This window comes from Paroedura picta, chromosome 8 (assembly GCF_049243985.1).
Source record: "Paroedura picta isolate Pp20150507F chromosome 8, Ppicta_v3.0, whole genome shotgun sequence".
Classification (NCBI taxonomy): domain Eukaryota; kingdom Metazoa; phylum Chordata; class Lepidosauria; order Squamata; family Gekkonidae; genus Paroedura; species Paroedura picta.
The window spans coordinates 61,363,043-61,391,038 of NC_135376.1; the positions used below are offsets into that span (position 1 = coordinate 61,363,043).

General features: G+C 40.7%; 1 protein-coding gene across 3 annotated transcripts in view; it reads left to right on the top strand.

The window, feature by feature from the left end:
* The first annotated feature begins 1,727 nt into the window (after positions 1-1,727).
* The window catches only part of EDRF1 (erythroid differentiation regulatory factor 1), a 34,358-nt gene continuing 8,089 nt past the window's right edge, over positions 1,728-27,996 (top strand). Inside the window, exons 1-20 of one of the 3 annotated variants that reach the window (XM_077350065.1) lie at positions 1,729-1,942; positions 5,275-5,483; positions 7,805-7,871; positions 10,193-10,318; positions 10,745-10,869; positions 11,767-11,926; positions 13,937-14,038; positions 14,292-14,413; positions 15,190-15,301; positions 15,636-15,783; positions 16,755-16,863; positions 18,095-18,206; positions 18,391-18,660; positions 20,270-20,341; positions 20,449-20,599; positions 21,255-21,443; positions 22,827-23,027; positions 24,999-25,217; positions 25,862-26,085; positions 27,117-27,275. In XM_077350065.1, the coding sequence (XP_077206180.1) occupies positions 1,835-1,942; positions 5,275-5,483; positions 7,805-7,871; positions 10,193-10,318; positions 10,745-10,869; positions 11,767-11,926; positions 13,937-14,038; positions 14,292-14,413; positions 15,190-15,301; positions 15,636-15,783; positions 16,755-16,863; positions 18,095-18,206; positions 18,391-18,660; positions 20,270-20,341; positions 20,449-20,599; positions 21,255-21,443; positions 22,827-23,027; positions 24,999-25,217; positions 25,862-26,085; positions 27,117-27,275 (2,985 nt within the window). In that variant the 5' untranslated portion in view covers positions 1,729-1,834. Of the gene's footprint in view, positions 1,943-5,274; positions 5,484-7,804; positions 7,872-10,192; positions 10,319-10,744; positions 10,870-11,766; positions 11,927-13,936; positions 14,039-14,291; positions 14,414-15,189; positions 15,302-15,635; positions 15,784-16,754; positions 16,864-18,094; positions 18,207-18,390; positions 18,661-20,269; positions 20,342-20,448; positions 20,600-21,254; positions 21,444-22,826; positions 23,028-24,998; positions 25,218-25,861; positions 26,086-27,116; positions 27,276-27,996 lie in introns of all 3 variants that reach the window. The other 2 variants (XM_077350064.1, XM_077350063.1) reach the window with 2 other exon arrangements.

Sequence of the window (27,996 nt, forward strand, 5' to 3'; positions counted from 1 at the left end):
AGTTGTTAAAAGTAGTTTCTGTTACAGCAGAAAGTGGGTTCTACATTGTGAAAGTTTATGCTGGAATAAATGTTAATACTTAAAGTATTACAAGACTGCTATTTATTACTGCATTTCTGATTAAGCTATACTGGAGACTGCAAATGAGCAATTCCACTAGAGCAACAGAAATCCATTAATGTTGCCAACTCGAAGCTGGGAAATTCCTGGAGATTCAGAGGTGGAGCCTAGGATTTGGGGAGAGGAAGGACAGGACCTCAGTGTGGTATAATGCCATAGTGTTCACTCTGCAATGCAGCTATTTTCCTCAGGGGAACTGATCTCTATGATCTGGAGATCAGTTGTAATTCTGGGAGATCTTCTCACAAACCTGTTCACACAAACAAGGGAATGACACAACTGGCAGGAATACAGACTGCCAGTAGAGATCATGGAAGAGTGCAGTATTGAGGGCCATTCCACACAGCATTAATGTTGCTGAAGTGTTACCATTGTGTAACACTATTTATTTTTCGTTATTCACGACGTCATACACAATCTGCAACACTCCTGCAACACTCTCGCAAAAATCGCTTAGTTGTATGTAGCGCTTTTCGGGGAAACCACAAAAGTGGATTTCCCCCCCAAAATCCACTAGACTAGAGAACAACGTGCAACACATCTGAAAAAGAAATATGCGTTCTCAGTATAGTGGTAGCAAGGATGTCCCTCCCTAATATCTCGCACCCGAGCTTCCAGCATTGCAGTCGCCATTTTTCCCCCTTAAACCAGCAAAAGCAATGAATAAGTGATGTTTCTTTGGCTAAAATCCCTCCACAAGCAATTGTCCGTAAAGTTTCCAAGCACAATAGAGCCCCCTGTTCGACACTGCCCGTAATTTCAGCCAGAAATAGCACTGCGGGGGGGGGGGGTTTACTTTAAGAGCGTGTAAACAATTAAGTGCCAGCTCCTAAGCCAGCGAAAAAGGTCTTTCTGATACATCAAATGAATGAATATGCGTTGCTACTGGTGTTTTCGGGTTTTTAAAAAACAGTTTTTAAAGGGAAGCATGAACACAGCAGTTAAATGGCTGTTCTGTTTGATTGATGGCCAGGGGTGGTAGGTAGCGTGGAAAAATATCGCTTTCTTTACTGCAATTTTGGTGAGACTTGGAGGCTGGCATCCTATGAAGAATGATGTACACTGAGATTGCCTTTATAATAGCACCAAGTGGGTAGCTTTCCTGATCTGAAGCAGTAGGTCAAGTTTCGAGTCCAGGAGGACTTTTTAACACCAAGAGTGCCCCCTGTTTCTGAATGGTTTGTGGGCTATAATATTATTTTTTTGATGCCCTCCTATGTTACTCTCCATGCAGAGAAGGCCAGCGCACCCAAGAAGACAGAAAGGGGTAATTCTCTTCGCCACACTGTGCCCGCGTTTCTGTTTGCAGTGTTTGCTTAAACTAGGGATCCAACGTGCACTCCCTCAGCCATACCCTGAAGGGACGGCGAAGCACGCGGTTCTGCCGCCTCACGCCTCCTCAGGCCATTTGGGGCGGCGAGCCTTAGCCCCGCCTCCGCCCGTCGCTCCCACCGCCTTCTATGTTTAGTCACCCACGGGTTCCGAGCGGATCTCGCGAGATCTCCGGCGTGCCGGCCGCTTTCAGTTCCAGGCGGGAGGGCCGGCGGAGGCCAAGCGTGACAGCGGTGACGACAGCGAGGGGGCGGGGCGTGGGGGCGTGTGGTGGCTTCGGGCTCTTTCCGGTGGTTTCTCGGCGGCGGAACCTCCTGGCCTCGGGTAGAGCTCGCTGTTTCCGGCTGCCCCGCCGGCCGCGGCTGAGAGTCGAGGGCGAGCCATGGGGGACACGCGGGGCGCCGAGCTGGGCGGCGCTCAGGGACTCGACCCGGTGGCGCCGGAGCCTGGCCCCGCAGCGGTGCCGGGAGAGCGAGAGGAGCCCAAGCAGGTACTGAGCCGCAGCGACGGCGCCGCACGCCCGCTTTCCTCCCCCGTGGCGGGTCTCTCGGCAGAGGGCCGGTGGTGCCGCTTGCGGGACGCAGCCTGCACGGAAGAGACTGCGGGACGTGTGGACGCGACGCTGGGGGCAGCACCTAGGGACGGCCTGCCTCGTCGCTCTCGGTTTCTGTCAGGAGCGGTGGGTGGGAAAGTGAGAGGGAAGGGCCGATGGCACCGCCGGCAGGGTTAAACCGCGTCCGCGGAGTCCTCGGATCCAGCCCCTTCCCATTCTCGTCTTTTCCACGTTGTTTCTTTCTTTCAACTTCACTGGAGCCAGTTGCAGAGTGGTGGAGAGGAACACTTTCCGGGGGTCACCTTAATCTTCCTATGGATTCATATCTCGCTTTAAGATGGCTTTTAGGTCTTTGCTCTTCTTCCTGTCATAACTTTAGTGGCACAAGGTGATGCTCCTTAAAACGGGTGCGTGGACATTGTATCCTCTTCCACAAAGATAGAGATATGTTTGGATCCCACCAAATAATCTTGAGGACAGATCGGTATTCACTATCAAAATAGCCACAGGGGTGCAGCAGGAATCCTGCCCAAATGGCTGCAAATGGTTTCCTCTTCCCTGTTGGTCAGCTAAGCATGTTGTGCATAGTGACTAGATGCATGGTCCTGACCCAGGGTTCCACATTGGGGAACTCCTGGAGATTTGGGGATAGAGCCTGGGGAGGATGGGAACCTCAGTGGGGTACGATGCCATAGAGTACACCATCCAGGATGGCCATTTTTTCCAGGGGAATTGATTAAGTAGTCTGGGGATGAGCTGTAATTCCAGGGACTCCCCAGGCTGGCACACTACCCTGACCTGGATAGACTAGGCTGGCCTGATCTTGTCAGATTTCTCAAGCTGAACATGGTTAGTATTTGGATGGGAGGCCACCAAAGATGACAACTTCTCCTCCCCCAGTATATGTCAGAGTAGCTACAGAGGTAGTGTTAGCCTTGGAAATGTTTTAATTGCTTACGCAATTTGTGAAGTGGGCCAATAGCGGAGAGGAACATGTGTCTTTCCAGGTATATGGTTGTGGTTTACCAACTGTAGTGCCCTTCAGATTAAGTTGATTAATAGGATAAAGCTACCTGTAAATTTAGCAGCGAACATATGACCCATCTCTCTGAAACCAGAAAAGTAATGAGCTCTTTGTACTTCACTGGTGTGCAGAGGATTTTGGCAGTTCATGTTTTATGGGGAATGTTCTTATAATACAGGGAACACTGCAGAATGAAAACACCATCTTAGTAATAACTACTCTGTAGTACAAGAAAATCAGAGTCTAGTGGCACCGTTAAGACCAACAAAGATTGATTCAAGGTGTGAGCTTTCAAGTGCAAGCACTCTTCCTCAGACTATGAACTTCCATCATGACAGTGGGAATATAAAGCAAAAGTTAATTCTGTTAAACATCCAAATACAGCCATATGATAATTCTTTGCTAGAACAGCCGATCAGCCCCCTCGAAATCAGTTATTTCGAAAGTTCTTTATTATTATTACGGTACTAGACTAAGGTGACCAGATTTTAACATTGCTAAAGCGGGACGCCATTGACCGGGGGGGTTCTTGATTAAAAATTTGGTCTATATGGAGCAACAAAAAGTTTCATAGAACGCAAAAATAGTATTGCAATATATATTTTGTAATTTCAACATAAGTATAATTTGCCAGGTACCCCCAGATGTCCCTCCAAAAGTGAGACAATCTGACGAGTAATCAAATTACAAAGTACATAAAAAACACCTGGCATTTACAAAGTACATAAAATAATAATTTATAATTAAAATAGTATAAAATTTGAAAACATTCCAGCTATAAGAATCAACATTCTATTTTTAAAACTCACAATCTTTATCTCAAGCAGTTGAGACTATCTCTACCTAAGTTGCTCTGAATCCACCCAGCTCTTTCTTGTTTTGATTGCTATCCAAGCAAATCTGGCCACAACACAAGTTATTTCTGTACTTTTGTCCGGTATTTAATCCCCCTATAGCCAACCTGCGGTTAAATGAAATAATTAGTGGACCCACAGATTCTGAAATCAAGATATGCCCAGTTAGATGGAATACCAACATAGATAAAACCATGGCAGATTTGTCAGACTCTCATGCTTTTATAGATATGTCACAGAAATTCTTAAATTGTGAACAGATAGATACTGGCATAATGGTCTTTGAACAACTGGTAGGAGAAGTACAGATGGCCCTAAAAAGTCTGAATATGAACCAGAAGCAGTTGGCAAGTAATCTGTCTAAATCTTGAATTCAGTTATAGTTCACAAAAACATAGGAGAAATAAAACTGTCTGTTAGTGATTAATGGCTTTCATTTTACCATTTGTTACTGGCCCCGTCCGTCTCCACCCAAGTGTGAAACATTCCTGCATGTGAAAAGCTGAGTTGGTAACTCTCTTGTCCTGGGACCAGAGAGTTAAATTCAAAATTACATTACATATTACTGACATCACCTTACAGCCACATTGTCCCAAATAAAATAAATAGTGAGGAATGTGGATACACGAGTTAAACATGGTTAGCATGCATAGTGAGATTTAAAAAACCCTATGTCCTTGTTGAGTCCAGGGTATGTCATTGTTTTGAGTGTTGTAATAACTTGAATTTAAAAAAAATTCACATAGCCTATGTCAGAGGGTCATTTCAGAGCATCTTTGAAAGATTATTACACAGGGTGCATGTTACAATTGAAAATCATGAGATGGGATCCTACCGGCTCTTTTACTGGCACAGGAAACTGAATGGGGCAATCTTATTTCCCCTTAGTGCAATATCATCCTCTGTGGCCTTTTGGATATTGGGTCTCATATTCCGAACATGGTCAAGGGAGTCAGAAGGAACCCCCTGCAACTTACTCCAGTAGAAAAGCTGGTAGGGCCCAAACAAAGGATCCTGATTGTATTATTGGTTGATGGACTCATCAGGAGAGCTTGCTTGGTTACGTTGGTGCATGGAGTGATGTGTAGCTTCCACAGTTCTGTGCTCTTGGACGATTAAATAAAGTATTGGATTTATGAAATGTTGATTGGTATCAGTGAATTTCTACTTGAATGTTGAGATCTGCCTTATAGACCATACTGTACTGTGTCTTGGTGTATTGGTTATACTCTTCTGGAATAAACTGGTGATACTTGATTCTGAAGTGTCAAAATTACACTGTATGTTTACAGTATTCTGTATTTTTCACTTTTTATTTCAACGTAAGCTACTAACTGGTTAAATTAGCACTATTTAACTAATTAAACTCTTCATTGTTTTATGCAAACTAGGGATCTATCTTATTTCTCGGAGGCAGTGAAATCAAGAGTTGTGCTGTAGTAAAATATTCCTCTGCTCCACCACAAGCAGCATTTGCTCGTCTCCAAGAGAAGACTGACCTAAAACTGCCCCCTGCAAACTGGTTGCGTGAAAGTGCCAAGTTGGGACCAGCAGGGGCAACTATTCTTGGCAACAGCAAAAAAAGCAAACCGTTTTCCAGGTACATATTTTCAATTCTGTTTAGTCCCACTACTGCCAACAGTGTGCATGATTCAGGGGGGAGGGGGGGAGAACAGAAATCCCTGTTTGATGATTTTATAGTATTTTATTTGACATGGAAAATGGGAGAGAGGTAGAGATGGATGATCAATGGGAGAGAGGCAGTCTAGAAATTTAATAATAATGGTGATGATGAATAAGTGGGGGAAGAATATGCTTTCCTTCTACTTGCGGTTGCTTAGGTTCAGAAGAGAAGGGAATAAACCAATGGGGAAAGTATAATATATTTTATGTAAGGCAGGTAATGAAATAATACAAGGTTGTCATAGGAGTTGTATATTTCTACATTTTTGTAATTTTGTTTTCTGTAAACATCTGATTCATCTTCAGTCTTCTGTATAGATCTGCATTGTGACTGTGTTTGAGTAGGCCAGCCACTGCAGTCTTTCTTACAGCTACTCTGGCATTTTTTACCACTCCAAGGGGAAGCACCTCCCATGCAGAGCTCATTAGGTGCCGCTTTCTCACTAACCATCACGTGCTTGGCAGGGGGGAGCTCCCACTTTTTCCTCAGTCACCTTTTCGCTGCTGGGTTGTGTCTTCTCTTCAGCTCTGGATACTGTGAGCTTTTTTGCAAAGTTTCTCTGCATTTGGTCTGTCTCCTTTTGGGAAAAGTTGCAGAAGGCTTTGTTCTAAAAAGTGTGGTACAAAATCTGCATTGCCTTTTCTGCTTGGATGAGGCCCATAATACAAGCATGTGCAAAACCTGTCTTCAATTTACTCCAAAAACCTGTTCAGATTTGGCAGTGTGCTTAAAGGCAAGCTTGTGAGCCCACCATTGAGTGTGTGAGTTCCATTAGTTCCAGGGATAGAACCAAAATGTTGCCCATTCGGTCAGTGTTGGAATCTCCCACTAGGAAGGCCAATTCTAAAACAAAACATAAGGAGAAGCATCATTCCAGTTCCAGGATGCTCCCGGATTTGATCAACTGTTTGTTTCCAGCCAAATTGGCTTGGATTTCAGTGGAAGTGAAGGGAGTCTCCCCATCATAAATCCCTTCTCCACATGCCTCCCCAACACATTTGCTCTCAGAAGGGAAGATAGACCCTGCAATAGCAGTTCCAGCAGCTAGCTAGCCATTAAAACCGTCCTCCCCAGGACCATGGCAAAGTTCTGTGTCTCTGCCTTCTTGGCAAGGCTATCATTATTTTCATTCACCTAGACCATAATGGAGCAACTGGTAAAATGGAACGAGTGGTGAAAAGCACTTTCAGATATGTCACTGTGAGTCTGCCAGTCTGGTAACCTCTTGCAATCTCTTCCTAACTCCTTGTGGGACACCTGGATTCTGAGGAAGAGCAGCCTTTGAGAGCTGACTCCCCTTCTTGCCTGGGCTCAGACTTGCCATTGTACCCTTCCCCTAATGACACTGTAGGGGATCCTGATCCAGTTTTCTGCAGAGCTAATGATGTAAATGACCAAATCGTTAGAAATAGAGATGACTTCCCGAAACCCAAGGCCTTGAGACAAGATCTTAGGTAAGCTCTATGCAGAGTCACCTGATATAATTTCCTCCCATATCCCAGAAGATATTGCTATCATCTCCAAGGCCCTCTGGTGGAAATCAGATAGCATGGCTGCCGAATCCAAAGAGGTGAAGAATTTATACAGAGTGCAACAAAAGAGTAATTCTTATTTAGTCTGCTGTCCTCTGGTTTTATCCGTCATAGCTGAAGAGATGGAGGTGAAATAACACACAGCTCACCACCAGATGATAGAGAGAGGCAAAAAGATTATGCACTTGGTCGAAAAGATTGCTACAAGGCTCACGTGACTGTTAGGTGGGAAAATGGCCTCTATTGAGGTCTGCAGAGGAGTGCCCTTAGAGTGGCTAAAAGTGCTAGGGAGCCTCCAGTGACTGGTATGTGCAAGAACAGTCCCTATGTGTGCCTGTATGGAAGACAACTTGGAGAACAACAGTTACAGATAAGTGCCACGCTGTTTTCTTGCACAAGTTTTAAACTTAATTTGTAGGGCCACTCATAATTCATGAAGATTTTAAATCTTACAAACATAATGTCCTGAGGAAGCAGTCCTGTGAAAAATTTGCCGTGGGAAGGAATATAAAATGGGCATAATTGCATCTTGAAAAGTCCTCATGTCTCTGTTGTTTCTTGGTATGTAATGGGAGAGTAGTTTAGGTGACTAGTTTGTGTAACCAAGTTCTATTATTGGGAAAATAATTTAATTTTAAACATACAGCAAAATAGTAGATTGTTTTGAATGTTGTACTTAAAATAGTGTTGTTGATTTTCTTATAGCTTTGGCATGGCATATGAATTTATTGACTCAATTGGAAATGATGTTGATGTTGTATCTGATTCTGAGGTATGTGCATTTTGCTGTAATATAGTGCAAGATATAACTGACAGTAATTCATATTATATTTTTAATTTCATTTTTCTTATTTTTTAAGAAAGCAATTATGAAATGATTTGGAGAATTTTATTTTATTTTATTAGTTATACCTGTGAGAGTTTTACCTTTTATATATGAGAGTACTCATGTGCAATTACTGTGTTTGCCTTGTATTTCTGTGAGATATTTAAGTACTTTAAAAGAACATGCAAGTCTTTTCTCATTGAGGAGATAAAGCAAAATCTAAAGCAACGCACAGTGTTTGTTACAATCAATCAACTGTACACACCAAAAGTTTTTATAACTAATTATGGGTTTGAATGGGCATCATACTGTAATTCTTACAGATAGGTACAGTTTACCTTTAATGGCATAAAGCTGTAATTCTTAAGTTTGGGTGTTTCTGAAAATTAGAAACTCCGTCCCAGTACACTGTGTGACTTTTTCCACATTGCATCAGCTTTTTTTGAAAAAAACAGATATTGGATTAGAGCTCTACCAGTCCTAATTCCAAGATGCTCTTTTTGATGGATCAATACAGTTAGCTGAAACTAGGGACGGGCATGAACAGGCTCATGAACTAAAGTTCATGATGAACTCTGGCTGGCTTGTGGTTAGTGAGCCTGTGTTTGTGGACATTGGAAACTCCACACATTTCCATGAATTTTGAATTTTGATGTACTTTTGATCCTGTTTTATGTGGGGTTTTATTCTATAACCCGCCATGACACAGCTTGCTGTAAGTGGCAGGAAATACATTTAATTAATTAATTAATTAATAATAATGGTGGTGGTGGTGGTGATGATGGTGTTTTTTGAAGAGTAGAAAACAGGGATTTAAATGGCTCTGAGCTTTCTGCTCTTCACATAAAAGAGGAGGAGCTTCCTTCATAGTGGTCAAGAATGGATCTGGAGGGTGCAGATGGCTCCTAGCCAGCAGAAACTTGGGAGTGAAATACCTCCCATGAGGCACTTCTCCCCATCCTGTCTGATGGTTGTGAAAACCCTACGAGGCATATCACTCAAGTTTCTGGAGTCAGCAGACAGGAGAGGTGAAGTTGCCCTTGGAAGGTTTTCTGCAGTCAGCAGATAAGAAGAGTTGAAGTGCCCCTGGGAGGCACTTCACACATATTTCTTCCTCTAGCACTCCCTGCAAACTTTGAAGCATTGGGGAGCAAAGCCGGAGGATTATACAGCTGGGAGTCATATCCCTCCTGATCTGCTCCCCGTCACTTCAGAGTGGGGAGAGCAGAACCAGAGGGTTAAATGGAGCCATTTATGGAGCTTGTTTTGATTCATGAACCAGCATATTTGTTTATGTAGGTTCATGGTTTGGTTTGTGCAAAATGCAGTTTGTGCCTATCCCTAGCTGAAGTAGTGCCGTGAATTGCATCTTCTTGATTGCATCTTCAAATAAGATTTTTTTCATCATAGGATTAAAATGAGAATGTGTTTTTCCCAACTGTTTTTCAGCTGCCTATGTGTAAAGTGCTTTCACACAACTGGAATTGTGGTTGGAACAAGGTGTTCCAGTAAGATATGTTTTGCATAATGGTCTAGTTACCCAACAGCTGGAAAAATTAGTAAAGTGGCATAGAAAATAGAAAACAAGACAGTTAAGGAAGTAAATTTACACAGATGTTCTCAGAATCCTATTCAAGTCTATTCAAGGGGGTTGACTCCCAGAAAAGCTTTCTTATTAATTGCTATTTAAAATATTCCTTGTCTTACCTTGGCTTAAAATGGGTTTTGGATTGGACTGTAAAGCAACTTAAAATGTACTCCATTTTCAGGTGCCATGCTACACATGGCTTATTCTAATCATATTTTTACAGGTTGAAGTTATGGTTTGTCTTCTAAAGGAGCTTGGTTTGTCTTCTAAAGGCTTGGAGTGCTTGTCTGCTTTCATTTTCTGTTTGCTCAGCTCTCTAGATTTTGGGTTCAGGGGCAGCTGGTAGTTTGTCAGGTCAGACATAATGTCAGACCTGATTTGCGAGCCCAGTGGATCATGTTTGTGGGTACTCATTTGTTGCTTGATTACAAACCATGATTTACCAATTCAGACATTGTTCTAAAGTATCACAGAGATTCCTTAACTGGACTTTGACAACATATGGTGAAATTGTTAGAATGGTGACCTGGAACTGTTGAATCAAAACCATGGTCCTCTTAAAGTGACACCTGCTTAGAAGCATTACAGTTCACTTTGACCTTCACTGAACTTCTGTTTTGAAATCACCTTAAGTTTCTAAAACAAACAGAAAGGTCTTGCTCTCTGTCTTCCTCTGCAGAACATTAAAAAGCTGCTTAAGATTCCTTACAGCAAATCGCATGTCAGTATGGCTGTACATCGGATTGGGAGAACTCTTTTATTGGATGACCTGGATATTCAAGAGCTCTTTATGAGATCATCGCAGGTGATAAATTTGTTGAAATAATATCTTTGATCATGAGGTAGCCTTCTTCCATGTGCGCAGTCTTTCTTCCCAAGGACATTAGTTTCAAGAAGCATGACATATTCTGCTATTGAAATTGCTGGCTAATACTGTTACCATAGCAAGGTATATCTTAGCTAATAACATTGTTAAGTACCATTCACTGTGTTAATTTTGGTACTGCCTGATTGTTCAGCTTTCATAAAATGGATTGTAGACTATTGCTGTTGTCAGAGTATGTTTAATTGATTATATGTTACAGCAGTTAATTTTCTTAGATGTCACACTTTCACAACTGGAACAGTTTGAATAGTATAATAATCTTTATGTGCAATCTGAGTCATTTTGTATCTTAAACTTAAGCGCTTCATTCTTATAAATAAGCAAACAATTAATGTCATATTGCAGACTGGAGACTGGACGTGGTTAAAAGAATTCTACCAGAGACTAATAGATCAGAAGTGGCAAAGAAAGAAGAAGAGCAAAGAACACTGGTACCAGAAAGCTATACTTTCAAAATTTCTGTATTACAGGTATTTTGTGATTTTTACATAAGTTCTAGTCTATTATATTGAGTTAAAATTAGTCTGCCACTTTCTTTGATAAATATATAAATCTGCATCCTAAAATATGGTTCTGTTTTACAATGCCTCAGGACCCAACCATCCCCTCTCTAAGGGGGCTATGACTGACCTGCTATCCTAGAACTTGATTCCCTATAGATTTTTCTTGAATATTGGCACTAATGCAGAGAAGGTCCATATTCCTGTATGCTTACACAAATACACCCTCTTTGTGCATCATGAACTGCTGCTCAAGAGAGCCCCCCCCCCCCAATCTTATTTATTTATTCAGTGGCAGTATGGGGTTTTTTTGAGGGAATTGAAAAGAACACCCCAATATGTGAGTAGTGCTTTGGATCCTGGTGGCATTCGCATGCAAGGGTTTAGCTTTCTGTTCTGGAGATATCTTCTGTGTTACTGAATGGGAGACAAAGCAATCACAGATAAACATATTGACTGCTTTGTGACATAGAATGTAAGTGAAGTTGAGGAAGGATGTGTAAAAATCTGACTTGTTGCTGATCTTACACGTGTGCACTTCCCCCTTTTTATGCCACAAATTGCTCCGAAACATTAATTAACTTACCCATGACAGGTAACTAGTGAAGAGTCTGGTTGTAGAATAATCTGGCTTTATACAAATATGGTAAGAGTCTTGGTAATAAGGATCTGGAGGAACTAAAAGCCCTGCTGTTGAGTGTACACACCAGAAGTCTGCTTCTTGGATTTGTAACATGTGCTGGAAAATAAGTTCTGGAGAAATTTGCAGCTGTTAATCCATTTAGTAGTTAAGACGGAACTAATATTCAGTGCATTAAACTGCAGGATTTGGGAAAGGATTCTGACTAAAATGTCTGCTTTTTTCAGCATTAATGGTGACGAAGCTGCTCAGCCCGTTCCAAACTCTGAAGAGCAACATCGAGAAGAGGCAGCCGAAGATGAAGCTGATGAGGCCGGAAGAGTTTCTTGGCCAGCCCCTTTTGAAATGCCTTCCTCACTGTCTGAAGACGCAAGTGCTTCTAATCAGGTTAATGTGGCCAACCTTTTACTTAATGTGTACTTGGAGATGTCCTTACAAATGTGGTGACAGGCTAGAAAGAGAAAAGTGCTGAATTGTTCCATATGGTCCAGCAAAATGATTGAGAAAATTAGCTGAACTATTGGATTCTTGATCCAAAATTCACCTTTTGGCATGTTTTTTTTTTTTACACCTCTCCCCATCTGCAATATGGCAATAATACTTGCTATAATACTGTTATAAGGAATACTGAGATGATGTTACTGAAAGTGGGCTGTACATTTAAAAAATTGGATCCTAAGCTGCCTTTTCCCAACGGCAGGCCCTTCTGCTCACAGAGTTGGAGGCGGGGATAATTTTGCGGATTCTTCCCCCTCGTAGTATCCTGCCTGCACTTTAATCCCTCTCAAATTCCTGGGGGCCCACTGAGCTACATTGGAACAATGCAGTTCATAGTTGACTGCAGATGGAGGGCAGCAATGCTGTGTAAGAAACATGCAAGCCTAAGCAGTATTAATAAAGGTGCTAGTAAGATTAAATCAATATCAAATAAATAATAATAATAATGAAATGTACTTAGGTTTTGTTTGAATGGGCTTACTGTTGTAGTTTTTCATCAGTGTTGCACTCCCAGAGGTCAGAGGAATGTTGTACCTAGAGTCCATGAGAACATCCTTGAAATGACAAGCCCAGTCACTGTTTCTTCTGATATTTTAACTGAAATTTGTTGGTATAATTCCAGTACTGATACTTATTTTGTGATTGGATTCTAAAGTATTTCAAAAAACGTGAATCTACGTGACTCATGATCTGCTGTTCCTATAAAAAACAGAATTATGAGAGAAGTCATGCAAAAGATGGAGTTTTAAGAGATTAAGTGATTTTTTCCCCAATTCGCTGTTTTTTAAAAAATTGGATGGAAAGCTGTAAACAGTATCTCCAAATTTCCCCTCTGCCTTGTTCCTTCTGGTGCACATTTGCAGGCTAGCAGATATCTCCCCTTTCTTTTATATTCCTTGCCAAGCTCTATTTGACAACACGCTTCCATCTCCTGGCTCTTTTCTGGCCTAGCAAAACAGTCCTTGTCATTTCCTTTAATTTGCTTTCAGTAGATTATGCACTCTCTGAATAGAAAGTGCATTGCATATGTTTCCCCTGTATCACCAAAACTACTGAGGGTGCTAAATAAATGCATGCTAAGAGAGTTGTAGCTATGAGAATGTAAAGTTAGTTAAGTAAAGATGATAATACCGGCAAACGGTCACTTGAAGAATATGTAATGCTGTTAAATGTTTTTGTTTGTTTTTGTTTTGCTTTTCATACAATATGCCACTTGTTTGCTTAGCTAGTAGAACTGTGTTTGTCGCTGGGTATTTGCATTAACAGTCTTCTCTGGGTAGACATCATTACACAGGGAAAATAATTGATCCAGAAATTAGATGATTTTGTATTACATTTTTAAAATGCAACACTTTAGTTGTGAACCTAGATGGAAACTGGTAACTTGCAGATAGCATAAAGAAATCCTAAGGATCAATTGTTGTATACTTTAATTCATATGAGTTTATGCCATGGATACAGTGTTTTCAGGCTGAAGCTCATAAAGGGGCAGCAGTACAAAATACTTGGGATCCTAAGCACGTCTACTCAGAACCCTATTGAAATCTACTCAGTGGGGCTTACTCCCAGGAAAATATTCTTAGGTTTGCACTGAAAATCTCCTAATGAATCACATCACTAGTCTTACAGAATTTAAAAGGGAAACTATTTTCTGAATCAGGCTGTTTCTGGATTCTGTCATTGCAGAAGACTTGCGAGACCTTATTATGCAGTTGTCATATTTTAAAGTAGTGATGTATTAAGGAAAACATTTGAGCACATGTCGAAAGAGCTTGCATAGTTGTATATGTTCATTGCGCAAGTGCTTACTGTTCAGATTTGCAGAATACTTACTTTATTGAAACTGACATTTAATGTCCACAGTAGAATCACTTCTTAATGTCCTTGTGCTTTTCACAGGGAAGTGTGCCTCTTGAACCCTCATATGTAGTGGGGCATGTGGCCTCAGCCCTCAGAGAGCAAAACCTAGCTACTTTGTTCAATGACGGGGAAAGCAGTCAGGTATGGTTTTATGTGGCAACCAAGCTAAAAAGTTTAATCCCCTTGTTCAATTTGATCTATAGTGCAGCTCAGAGAAAAAAATGTCACTTCTATCAGTTGCTTTGTGGCCTCTGTGAGTGTGTAGCATAGTTTTCATGTGTCAAACTTTATTTTCTTCCCTTTTGCTTTCTTGTAGTGTATCTGCAGGCTGTGTTTCCTTTTTAGAGATGCATGTTTTTACAACATGTTTCAAATCTTTCTTTTAAATGTAAAGGGCCTTAAAAATGACTTTGTTCGGAACATCTTGTGGACATTTGAAGATATTCACATGTTGGTTGGATCAAATATGCCTATATTTGGAGGAGGAAGATATCCTGCTGTGAGCTTGCGTCTCAGGTGAATTACTAGCTATATAAAAAGTGTTGTGAAAGAGAAGAATGGCAGATAAAGCAATATCTATATATGTAGATATACTATACTTGTGGCGCTGAGTGGTAAGGCAGCAGACATGCAGTCTGAAAGCTCTGCCCATGAGGCTGGGAGTTCAATCCCAACAGCCGGCTCAAGGTTGACTCAGCCTTCCATCCTTCCGAGGTCGGTAAAATGAGTACCCAGCTTGCTTGCTGGGGGGTAAACGGTAATGACTGGGGAAGGCACTGGCAAACCACCCCGTATTGAGTCTGCCATGAAAACGCTAGAGGGTGTCACCCCAAGGGACAGACATGACCCAGTGCTTGCACAGGGGATACCTTTACCTTTACCCACAAACAAAATATTCATTGAGACTAATCTCACTCCCACCCCAAGTTGAAGGGATGATTTCCTCTATTGAAGATAGAAGGCATTTTCAACAGATTATTTAATTTATGTTTTTTGGTCTATCTACCATGATGATGATGAAACATGATTTTGTGAATTAGGAATACTGGCAAGGAGGCTAATATGAGTGGCATTCTTTTTTTGCCACTTTTAATTTCTATAATCTGAGAAAGCTACTGAATTTCTTCTGAAATCATTCAGCAAGCTTCAGCAGCTTATTCCAACCTGTGAGAGCCAAGTACTTTGCTAAAGATAATATCCATAAACCTGGGGTTTGATTGGAGGGACAGGTGGCATACTTGTGTCTTAATGAGTCCTATTCCTAAATAATACTGGAAATGTTTTTGTTGCAGGGATAACAATAAGCCCATAAATGTGCTAACAGGCATTGACTATTGGCTGGACAACTTGATCTGCAATGTGCCAGAACTTGTAATGTGTTTCCATGTCAATGGAATTGTTCAGGTAAGTCTTTGAGTCTTAATTCTGATCACAGTTTTTGTTCTTGGTTAATGAAATGCAGTGACTTTTAGAATGGTTAAGTCAGAGACTTAAAGCTTTATGTGGCACCCTAATTCAGCTCCCTTGGGACACAGTATTACCGTACAGAAACTGAGTATTGCTATATGGGTTCATACAGTTAAGAACATTCATACTGCGCAATGCTACAAATAGTGTAAAAATTAGTAATGAAACTCAAATATATCAGATTACGAAGTACTTCGGTGTGTGCAAGGCATCTGTGGTGGTGCATACTTTTTCAGTTTAGCAAAGCTGGATTCTTTTTTAATCGTTGCAGAAATATGAAATGATTAAGACAGAAGATATACCCAATTTGGAAAACTCTAATTTCTCTACAAAAGTAATAAAGGATATTGCTCAAAATATTCTATCTTTTTTGAAGTCTAACTGTACCAAAGAAGGACATACGTACTGGCTATTCAAGGGTAAGTATTTCAATGCCTGGTGGTCATTATTAGGAGCACAGGCTGGTCCTGTAGATTGCAGGCAAAGCCCAGGGCAGGAGGATATTGCTCCCTCCAGTGGGTTCTGATAGTTGGGGCACCTGGCAATGCACAGGCCTGCCTTCTTCCACGTTTGCTCAGCATGTAGTGGCAGCCTGCTCTTGGTCACACAGCAATTAGCTGTTGCCTTGGAACCATTCTCCATTGATCTTAAGGACAGCAGACTGGGTGGTTCAACTTGTACAAGATGAGCATGAATGAGTGCAAATGGATCTACCAGGTTGGGAGGAGGGCACGATTTTCTCCTGTTCATTGCTTCCTCATACCTCCTTCAGCTTGTTTTCTCCCAGGGTAAGGGTATCATAGTGGGAGGGGCTTGGGAAGTCTGGAGTACTGGACCTATCCATGACTTTTCCTGCCTGATCGTGCTGTTGTATCCAAAAATGCTAGTGGTCTTGTATAGGATATTTAGGACCTATACTTTATTTATTATGTATTAATTGAGCTTATATACTGCCATTCCCAGCTTGCCGACTCAAGGCAGTTTACGTCATCAATGTAAAAAATGCAACTTTAAAATAGCCAGAAAAACAAACCCACCTACCCTATACTCTCACCACCCCAGCTCTGTGCGCAATGGGACCATCCATGCCACCCCACGTCTAGAGGTGGGGTGTTCAGAGGAGAGACCTGATTGATGTTTCACCACCCAGCCTCAACCAAATGCCTGATGGAAGAGCTCTTTTTTAGAGCTCTTTTTTACAGGCCCTATGGAGCTGTGAGAGCTCTGGCAGGTGGTGGTAAGCTCCCCCTCACTGGTGGGCTTTAAGCAGTGGCCGGACAGCTAGTTTTCCTGGATGCTTTAGGCTGATCCTGCATTGAGCAGAGGGTTGGACTAGATGGCATGTATGGCCCTCTATGATTCTATTCTAATAATTTACTGTTTTTTTCAGCAAGTGGAAGTGATATAGTAAAGCTATATGACCTCACCACCCTCTGTGAAGAAACAGAAGATAAATACCAGAATCCTTTCACAATGCCTGTAGCAATTCTTCTGTATAAGTAAGTGTGCCCTACTGAGTTGACTATATACGAGCAGGAGATTACTCAATAATTAACATGAAGATACCAGTTCAGGCCTCAGCACTACTGTTAAGCAACAGTGGAGTCTGGATTTGGCTGCACTTCACTCATTGCAATACATGCACTAATAAGAGAACACACTTGCTGTGTGTTGTGATAGTAGCAGCTGTCAGAATTGTGAAGCTAATAGCTGCAAGTAATCTTTATTCCAGTGCAAGCACTTCCACTCGAAAGCTCATGCCTTGAATAAATCTTTGTTGATCTTAAAGGTGCTACTGGACTCTGATTTGATTGTACTACTTCAGACCAACACAACTACTCATTTGAATTTAAAAGTTGAGAATTTCAGCCTAAACTATTATTTCCAGTCCAATCTTGTGAGGACCCCATCGCTTCCTACAGGCACAGCTTTGTACTGCCTCTTGCCACTCGATTTAAACTGGTGAAAGAAGAGGTCAGCCCAGCCAGGATCGTGGTGTCTACACGGAGCCAATAGCTTCTGTCAATTGCTGCTGTGTGCTGCCTTCTCCTGCATCTCAGTTTAAACTGGGCTGTAGGAGAAGCCAAGCCAGCCCCAGAATCCAACTGGTATTTTTTACTGTCATTTTTCAGTTTGGGTCTATTGAACCTGAAAAAATTCAGGATTTCCAAAAAATCCCAGATCAGAATAACTTGCCAGTATTTGGATCCAGTAAGAGCCTCTTGTGGCGCAGAGTGGTAAGGCAGCTGTCTGAAGCTGTCTGCCCATGAGGCTGGGAGTTCAATCCCAGCAGCTGGCTCAAGGTTGACTCAGCCTTCCATCCTTCCGAGGTCGGTAAAATGAGTACCCAGCTTGCTGGGGGGTAAATGGTAATGACTGGGGAAGGCACTGGCAAACCACCCCGTATTGAGTGCCATGAAAACGCTGTAGGGCGTCACCCCAAGGGTCAGACATGACTCGGTGCTTGCATAGGGGATACCTTTACCTTTACCTTTATTTGGATCCAGGACTTTTGGGGGGAATTCTGAAATGTTGGAGGGTATAAAAATACTGTTCACCCCTAGTTCCGATACCTCTCTTCAGCTAAGCATTCATTTGACTGAGAAAGTCTTAGCAGATTGATGCTGCCTTTTCCCTCAGTATGCCATCTTTGAAAAAGAATTGCTGTTTCAATCAGTTTTGTACATATTGTGTGAAGGATTCTTTTATTTACCTGATTTTTAACTTTAGAGTCGCTTGCAATATGATGCTGAAGAAAAACCAAAACAGGAAACATTATGGTACTATCAGAACATTGCTCCTTAACTGTGTGAAGTTATTGGACAAGGGCAGACATCCTCAGGTAAGAATTCCATCTTAATACAATTATTAAAATATTGGTTATAATATTGAAAACTGTCAGATGATTTGGGAATGATAGATCAAGCTTGTTGCAGCTTTAAATGCTGGGCTTTCAGCTTCGTTGCAAAGTGGTCTCCATTGTCAGGAGCTCTGTTGAATTTACTTCCTCCTTCCTTTCTGTTAAGATGATTGCTTCAGCAAACTACATGCTCTCAGAACTATTCCAGCTAGATGAGCCTAAAAAAGACGAGGCCGGCGCGTTTCCCTTAAATAGTAACTCTGATGAAAGCTACAGTGAAGAAGAAGAAGAAGAAGAAGACATGCCTGATAGCGATGAAAACGGATCCTACAGCACCGGCTCAGACCCTCCTGATGACAACAAGGCAGTTGCTGTGATCAAATCTGTTGGAGAATTGTCTGTACCTGAAAAATACAAATCTACTCATCAAATACGTGTAAGATGACCCAGTATGTGTGAAATTGGCTCTGCGGGATGGGATCAGTTTTTTATAGTAATGTGGTGGTCAGTCTAAATGATGACAGTCTTAAGAGGCAAATTCCCCAACAAAAGAAAGTTTCGCATGAATGCAACTGTCTTCATTTTTTTCTTCCCTTTGCAGCAGGAGTTTGGGCTCATGAGTTACAGCTACAGGCATTCTGTCTCAGCATAACCTATCTCACAAGGCTCTTGTGGGGATAAAACTGCCCTAAGCTCTCTGAAGGAAGGGCTGAATAAAAATGTTAAATAATAGAAACTTCCCCTACACAAAGGAAATTACAGCGTTTCAAATTTGGGAATAAACATGAAAAGTTCATTTTAGATAAAAAACAGACAGAAAGAAGAATAGAACAAAGTGCAGTTCAATATCATGTAATGAAATCCAAGTCATAACTTCTTTTAAGAGCAATAAACATGACATAAAATGGTAATTAATTAACACGGTGGCGTTTAAAAAATGGGGAATGGGGGAATGGTGCTTGAGGTCACTTGTTTGCCCCAAACACTTTAAATCATGGCCTGAGATATCCCCTTGCTCCCAAGTGTGGAAAGAGCAACTTGCTGAAGAGTTCTAAAGAACTTGTGAGATTGCACAATGGCTTCTGTCATTTTGCTTGATCTTAATGCAAGATATTAACTTGAATGTTGTGTTCAGATTTTTCTTGGGCTGGCATAGTTGCCTGGAAAAGGTGGTAAATCGAGAAAGAGCCTTCTTGGTCATGGCACCAAAACTTTGGAACTCCATTCAAAGGGAGATCCATCTATCATGATTGTCCACCGTGTTTTTGTTTGTTTATTTGTTTGGCATTGCTTTACTAACTCCTATTAGTGATTATTCCTGTTTGTGGTCTTTTCTGCATTCTCCTTTTCCTGCTCTGCATGTGTTTTGCTCTCTCTAGTGGTCAATTCAGTATTGATGCTGATATTGATATTGATATTTTTGTCTATCAAATAAAACTGCAGTTTAAATGCGGAACATAAGCTAGTATAATATTGAATTAACCATCAGGGGGGCAAAGATCATGTGAAATAGGGAAAGAAACCCAAAGAAAGGAATCCACAAGCAAGCAAAATGAGAATGTGGTGAATTTTTGTGTGTTTTTGTATGTTTACATTTTTATGCTAATATTGGATTTTATTAACTGTCTGTCTTTCTGCATGTATGTATTTTAAATGCTTTTTAATATTTGTGTCCTTAAGAACCCTAAATAGGGTAGAGAGTTAGCACAGAAATGTTAATAAACTCACTGAAATACCCTGGGCAGAGGACTTTGTGGAAGTCTTGGAAGAGATCTGGTTTTTTTTTTTTTTTGGAAGAGACTTGGTTTCAAACCATATGAAATGCTGCAGTTTTTATAAAAGTGTTTGTGCCTATAGAACTGTGCAGTTTTAAATGTTTTGCTTCTATCATAGCCTGATAATACTGAAAGTATAAGCCTTTGTTGCTCTGAGGCATATTTTAGGGAATGCATAATAATAGTTATTCTCAATAGAAACCATTAAAAAGAGCTTCTGTTGAATGCCACTGATTCAATGAGACTGCATTTTATCTTTTCTATATTAAGCCTAGCTGTGCATTTCCTGTTTGCCATGACACTGAAGAACGATGCAGACTGGTACTCAGCTATGTTCTTGAGGTAGGTTTATTAAATGAGACTTTTTGTACACCGCTATATCTTTGCAACAAGTCAGCACATTATATCCGCTTCAAGTACAAATAGTGATTGAAAGGCTTTTTCTACAGGGCTTAAAATCAGTTGACAGTAGCATCAAGAAGGAAAGTGATCTTCCTGCAGCTGACCCCAGCACCCCTATTCCATTAAAGTATGAGGATGAATCAAAAAGCGTTGGTCCTGAATGCCTTGAGAAACAGATGGCGTTGTTTTTAGACAAAAGTAAGTTAAATTGTCATGCAAATGAACTTTTAAATTAAGACTCCTGATACATTGTTTTGATCCTCTAAATGGGTTTTTTTTTGCATAACATTGCTTCCTTCACTTGGAAGCAAGATTTTATTTTAATCTTTTAGTGATTCCAAATTCAAACATCTTGAGACACAAAAGCATTCTTGGATGCAGAAGGTTGGATCCACTGGCATTCTTCCATGAGCACAAAGACTCACAATGTACAATTTTCTTAGCTCCCCTCTCCCTGCACCAGGAATCTTTTTCTTTGGAGGATCTAATTTTCCCTAAAAGCGGGATTTCAGGGGGTCTTTTCGGGGAGGGGTGGGAGAGCCAAACAAGCAGTGTTTGCAAGAGGAAATCCTTGCAAACACTGGTGAATTCTATCCCTAGTATACTTCTAGTATATCAGTTTGCAAAAGCAGCATGTTCCTCCATTAAGTACAACTATCAATACCGTCCTGGACTGGCTTTGTGTGTGAAAGTATATACTGAAATAATTGTTTGGACTTTGGAACTTAATGCAGCGGAGAGTCCTATATTGTAAAACTATTTCAAAAATACAGGTTGTAGCAGGAAACTGGAAACAAAGAGAGCCAAATTCAACTATGGTTAATAAGAATGAACTGCTTTGTTTTAATTGCAGTGGGGCTATTTCGGGAGGTTAAACGTTTGAGCCAGTCAGGAATGATTCCAGGATCATGGCAGCACAAAATGAAACTTCAGCTGATTTTGAAATCATCAAAAGCTTACTATGTTCTCTCGGATGCCGCTGTGAGTCTACAGAAATATGGGAGAGCACTGCGATATATAAAACTAGCTCTGCAGTGTCATGGTAAGTTGTAGGCAATTTTAAAAATTTGGTTCTAGACATACAGTGTTGAATTTGTTGTCATCTCCATTTTGGCACTTGTAGTGTTTATGATGTTATGGCTGTTTAAATGTTTTGTGGGTTAGATGACATCAGTTCAGTTTTGTACAGCCAAGTTGCATTATAGTATACTTAAACAATGGATTTGAGTTGATCCCTAATATACAATTAAAAAGTCTAGGAAACTTCTGAGGGCTAGCTCAGTAATGACAAGAGATATGAATCACGTTTCCTTTTTTAAAGGTCAACCAGTTTGAACAGCATGGGTAGAATATAAAAAATCCAAACAAGAAGATGCTAGTCTTATTACAAAATGCATTTATATATGTATCTTATATGAGTTTTGCTGTAAAAGCTTCATTGGGGGATCAGAGAATTCACTTTGTTGACCTGGGCTGGCCTCTGCAGCTGCCACCACCATCACCTCTGTACCAGCTGCCTCCCAGGATCTTCTGGCATACTTGGAGGGGGGGGGGGGCGTTACGGATGTCATATCAGCGAGGACTTCTGTTTCACTGAGCATGCCAGAAGATGTGTTCCAGATCAAAAACTTGACCATATCTTTGAAACTAATTGTTCCGCACTAATTGTGAAACTGTAATTTTATCAGCATGATAGTAGGTAGGCAGGAACTCTGTGTATCATAATATCTCATGAGTTCTTGTGTCCTTTAAATCCTGTCACCCAAGCAAATTGCCAATACTGTTCCTATACGTTCTTATCTCCAGAGGACCATTAAGGAGACGGTATAATATATAATGCATAGGACACAGGAGTGTGGTCTTGAGAGTAGTCTAGGCCTAGAATCTCGATACCTTGGGTTGCTGTATATACAGTAGGGAAGGGTGTGAACCCAAAAAGGGTGGTTTGGGGTGGCCTATGTACCAAACCTTAAACCTAATACGTGATGGTGCACCTGTTGAGCTGTTGGGCTTTAATGGTTGCCAGCCAGCCATTTAAACCTAATAGCTGAGCATCAACCCCTGGCTGCTCTCCTGCTGGGTTTAAATGACTAGCCCAGACCAGCCAAACTGAACTAAGAGTCTGTTAAATGTTTGGGGGAGGTACTTTCCCCGAACATCAGGTCCTGAGCACTGAATTGGCCCAAGTTCATGTTGAATTTTGGTTTGTGAGCCAGTTTGTGCCCATCCCTAATATACAATTAATATTGAAGGTCACAACTTTCCTTAGTGCAAGTCTGAAGCTGTTCCAAGAGTAAGAGACAAAAGCACAATGCTTCAGCATTTGAGAAGATACTACATGAATGAAGTTTTTCCTCATGAGGCAAAATAGCGTTTTGGCTCTCTGTGTGTTCACTAGTTTCCTTTTTCAATTTTCCCAAACTAGATACATATTGCTGCCTCCACATGAACATGCTTTCTGAAGTACTCATGTTTCTTTGCCAGTGTTTAACTCTTTGTGGTGATATACAACTAATGCTGGCTCAGAATGCAAACAACAGAGCTGCATATCTTGAAGAATATAACTATCAAACAAAAGAAGATCAGGAGATACTGCATAGCCTGCACAGAGAATCCAGTTGTCAAGGTATTATAATGTTTTGGTGCTATATCTGTAAGATGGATTTGAGCATCCTCTTACTGATCGGTTGTGCAGGGAAGGGGAGGATAGTACTGTGAGTTCCAGAAATGGCATGATCCCATCAGCCTGTAACAAAAGGCAGGGGGAATAGACACACAAAATGTGTCATGCTCAACCTGTGAAGAGGGACTTAAGTAGAGTTGAAGTGTATAAAATCTAAGGTCAAATTTTCATTCTTAGCTGCATTTTGAGTTAAAGCCTTATGGCAGAATTGGGAAGTCTTTTCTTGTAAGCTGAGTACTGGTTTGGGGGTTGCAATATGGCATGTTTGACAGGGAGCGTTGTTTCCCGGTTAGTCGACACTTACCAATAGGTAACTGTGACACCTGCACGACAACATTCTAGGCAGCAATCCAAATCAAAATGATTTGTTAATGGAGAAGGATTTGGATTTTATGAGCAACATTCTTGAAAGAGAAATAAATAAATGTCCTTCATCAAAATTCAGTGTCCTTTTAGGAGGATCAGACAAAATGTGCTTTGTACTGGACTTAAACATTTTGGCTTGTATATCACGACTTCACTTAGAAGTTTGAACCCTTCCTCTGAAGTTAGTGCTCTTCTGCTGGTGGAAGACCCACTTCCTTCAGAGGAAGGCTCTTTAGGAAGTCTATTTGCTGAGCAGAGCTGTAGGAGCTTTGCTTTGAGAGAAAAATTTTTAATAGCGTTGTGGGGCCTGTGAGGACTCACGGGGGAATTTCATTTCCTCTCTTCCCTTACTTCATCTTTCTTTTTGTCTTTCTTCCCTGGGCAATGCCTCAGCTTCTGCCCTTTTCCTTCTGTTCCATCCCACTCAAGTTTTTCTATTTCCCTCCCTTAGAACCGTTTTTGTCCCTCTCATTTACCTTCCCTCTATCTTAGAATAATAATAGATTTGGAAGAAACCTCCAGGGTCATCTAGTCCAACCCCCTGCAGAACTCAGGAAATTCTCTACTTGCCCACCCGCAATGACCCCAATTCCATGTCCAGATGATGCCCTCCCCCCAAAAAAACCTAATCCCTGGCCAGTCTGGCCTGGAGGGAATTCACCTCCTGACCCCTAGGCATGCAAGAATGAGCTGCAAGAGCCAAGCTCAGACACAGTCCTTTCTGCCCACCCACTTACATTTACAATCTGCCTAAGCTCACAGAACAACTCTGCTCTACCCTCTTGTGACAGCCCTTCAAGTACTTGAAGATGGCTATCATATCACCTTTTAGTCATCTTTTTTCCAGGCTAAACAGACCAGGCTCCTTCAAACTGAACACAGTACTCTAAGTGAGGCCTAACCAGAGCAGAGTAAAGCAGTACCATCAGCTCGCACGATCTGGACACTATACTTCTTTTGATATGACCCAAAATCCCACTTGCGATTCTTTGTCTCCATATATTTTTTTGTTTTTCTCTCCCCTTTCCTTGCATTGACAAGTAGAATCCTAGCAACCCCCAAATGACTGTCAGTTGTAGTCTTATAAAATGAGAGTCCAGTAGCACCTTTAAGACCAACGAAGATTCATTCAAGCCGTGAACTTGTTAGATTTCTTAAAGAAGCAGACATTATTTGGAAGGTTTTCTAATCTCCAATGTTGTATCCTTTTTTACATTTCATATTTGTGTACCTAGGACCTCCCAGACTTGTAGAAAAATACCCCTCCCATCTAAACAATTTTCCTTTATATAGATTAATGAACCACAATTCATGGCCCAATTCAGAATGAATAATAAAATGCTTTCACTGTTTTATTGTACTCACTTTGCACAATTTAAAGTTCTTTTTATACTGAAAAACGCTACATGGTTGTGATGATTCATAGCAGATGACGACTTGTAGAATTTGCTTCAGTCATCATTATTAGACTACTTCTGATGCACTTCCTTTCTAGCAGTTTGGCCATAATTCACAAATAATACAGTGTCTTAAAACTTTATTTTCTAGTATTTTCTTGGGCAACTGACCTGTCAACCGATTTGGAGTGTCAACTTTCAATTAGCTGCAAATGTTACGAGGCAGCTAATGAAATCTTGATTTTTAGTAACCTAAAAGAACACAATACAGAGCAGTATACACAAGTAATGAAGAGGACTGGAAACGTTCGAAATGAAATTGGAGTGTTTTACATGAACCAAGCTGCCGCTTTACAGAGTGAGAGAGTAGGTAAGAGTTTATCTTTTTTAAAAATCTGTTTTATTTTGTAAAATCTAAATTGTTTTAACTATGGGAGTTTCATTATCAGAAATGCTAACGTATATAGCGCATGCCTGATTAACTAACTGCAGTTGGTATTTGCCGTGTAAAGAATAGAGAATAAGGTCCATCACGTAGTGCAAACTTAATATGTAACGAAGCTGTGGGGTTTTGATTTCCTTCCGTGGGAGTTCTCTTGAATGTCAGGCTGTTTTAAAACTGTGATAGAAAGGGAACTTGAATTAGCATCTATTACAATTAGTAGCATTCCTTATATAGCACTTTACTGTGGCAAAGGGATTTGTAAGAGTGGAGCAGCTGGGGGAAGGAAAGTAGAGCTTTACAGTTTTGATCTATCAACAAGATTTGCAACACTGGCCTCTAGTGTTGTACAGTTGAGTGTAAATATTAGAATACTTGAGGATTAGATGCATCTTCTAGCACAGCAGTTTAGAAGACTGTGGTCTACATTTTGTTCATATCTTCCACATTTGTATTAGAAGCATGGCTGGTAGCATTCACAGTGTGGTGGGTAGATTCTGCAGAAACGGTTGAACAAGAACTGTACTCCTGCCTTGAATGAAAGTGAATGTATTTTTTCTGTTCTGTTCTAGAGAGCAAAACTGTATCTTCAGCTGAACAGCAGCTGTGGAAGAAAAGCTTCTCTTGTTTTGAAAAAGGAATCCAAAACTTTGAATCCATTGATGATGCTACCAATGCTGCTCTCCTCTTATGTAACATGGGAAGATTGATGCGGATTTGTGCTCATGCCCATTGTGCTTCTGGGGGAGATTTCAAAAGAGAATTTTCCCCTGAAGAGGCCCTTTATTATAATAAGGTAAACCTTTTTAGTTTATAGTTTCTAGATAGAATACGTCTGTATTGGGCGTGTTATAATGCTGAATTTTTTAAATGAGTATTTATTATTTGGTTCTGTCTTGAATTCAGACCGTGTGAATTTTTCAGACTTTCAAAAATTGGTGCTAGTGATGTTTTTAAAAGTAGCAAGTTACAAAAAGAACAAGCTATTGTTCTGTACTAGAATAGGGATAGATAATTCCTCACCTGACCCTAAATATTCTTACCTCAGAAGTTCTGTGGTTCCTTACATGAGCAGTGTAACTGTTTATACAAGCACTGGATAAGGGCACTTTCAGAAATCCAAGTGGCTTTTATGAGAAGGGCTTTCTACAGACATCCACATAAAGTGCTGTTGAAACTTCGTGGATATCCCTGATGCTATGTAGTTCGTTCGAGTAAATGTTCATGCAAGTAGTCAACTGGAGAAAATTGATGGTAGAAAGAACAATATTATGTTTACTTTTAACCTCTCTGAGATCCTTTATGATCTGCAATCATAGATGTTTTAAAAGCACTGGAGAGAAGATATATCCTTGGGACCCCCCCCCCCCGAGAGTGAGCTCCCATCTAGTCTAGGGGAATAAAAGTACACAAGATCAACTCACCTGATGAGAAAGAGATTTAACTATAGTTGCATGGTTCCTCCACTCTTAACGTAGCCGGTAACTCCAGAAAGATACCTTGGTTGATGATACTTAAAAGTTCTGAGGGATATAGAATAATAAATTGCATTGCTGCTTCAGTGATCTCTTGATGAACATAGCCAACTGGAGTGACCAGTGTAGCTTCACTACTGCACCCTGACCAAAAGCAAATTGAAACGGTGGAATATTCTTGCAGTAGTTTTTGCTTAGTAGAGGGAGGTTAAAGTTCAAAATGGGAAGTGTGCTGTTTGGTTCTTCACAATGACCAGTGTTCCAAACCAACAAGTTATTTTTATACCCACCATGAACCACTTTTGATAACCACTTTATTGTGCACTGATCATATATATGTATATATTTTAAGGCTGTTGACTATTACCTGAAGGCCTTAAGATCACTGGGAAAAAGAGAAGTACATTCAGCTGTCTGGGATTCTGTCAACTGGGAACTGTCTACTACCTATTTTACTATGGCAACTTTGTTGCAAGACTATGCTCCATTATCCAGAAAGGCTCAAGAACAGGTAACCAATTTTTATTTACTGTAATCTGTTATTATGCTAGCATTTACATGTCAAAAAAGAGTATTTCATGTGTAATTTACTGGGGAAAGTACTATTTACTATGATAATGCTTCCAGAAGGGCTTAATAAGAGTTACCAAACAGCTCTGTTTTCTTAACCCTTGGAAAACAATCTAGTCTCTCACTCTAGGTGTGGCAGTTTAATCTTCTGTTTCTAGAGGCATGTGTCCCCCCTGCCATTTCAGTTGGAATGTAGTCAAAAAAAGGCTTTTCTTTGACTCATAGAATTTGTAGTGCAAGAAGATGCTTCCCCTTGGTATTTAGAAGGCTGAAATTACTGTAATAAGTAGCGGAAATATTCCTGTTTCGGATATACTGATTTACTATAATAGTATTGTACAATATATTAAAATCAAGATTCCTCCCACTCCCACAATTAGCTAGAATGCTTACTACCTAGGCCAGCTTATCAGAAAGGTCACAGAAAGGGAGGGGAAAATGTAAAAGGTAAATATTGGGATAGACAGGAAACATTTAATGATGGAGATTTCAGCATTGCACAGATGAAGCTATGCATAGATATCCAAAAATTTTCACCGATAACTGGAATTAGAGAAATGCAAAACATAATGTATAGGTGCTATTGTGCCCCCCAAACCCACTCCAGTGATGCGAGTAACTTCTTAAATGTGCTTGAGATGTAAGAAGCATGTTTCATATAT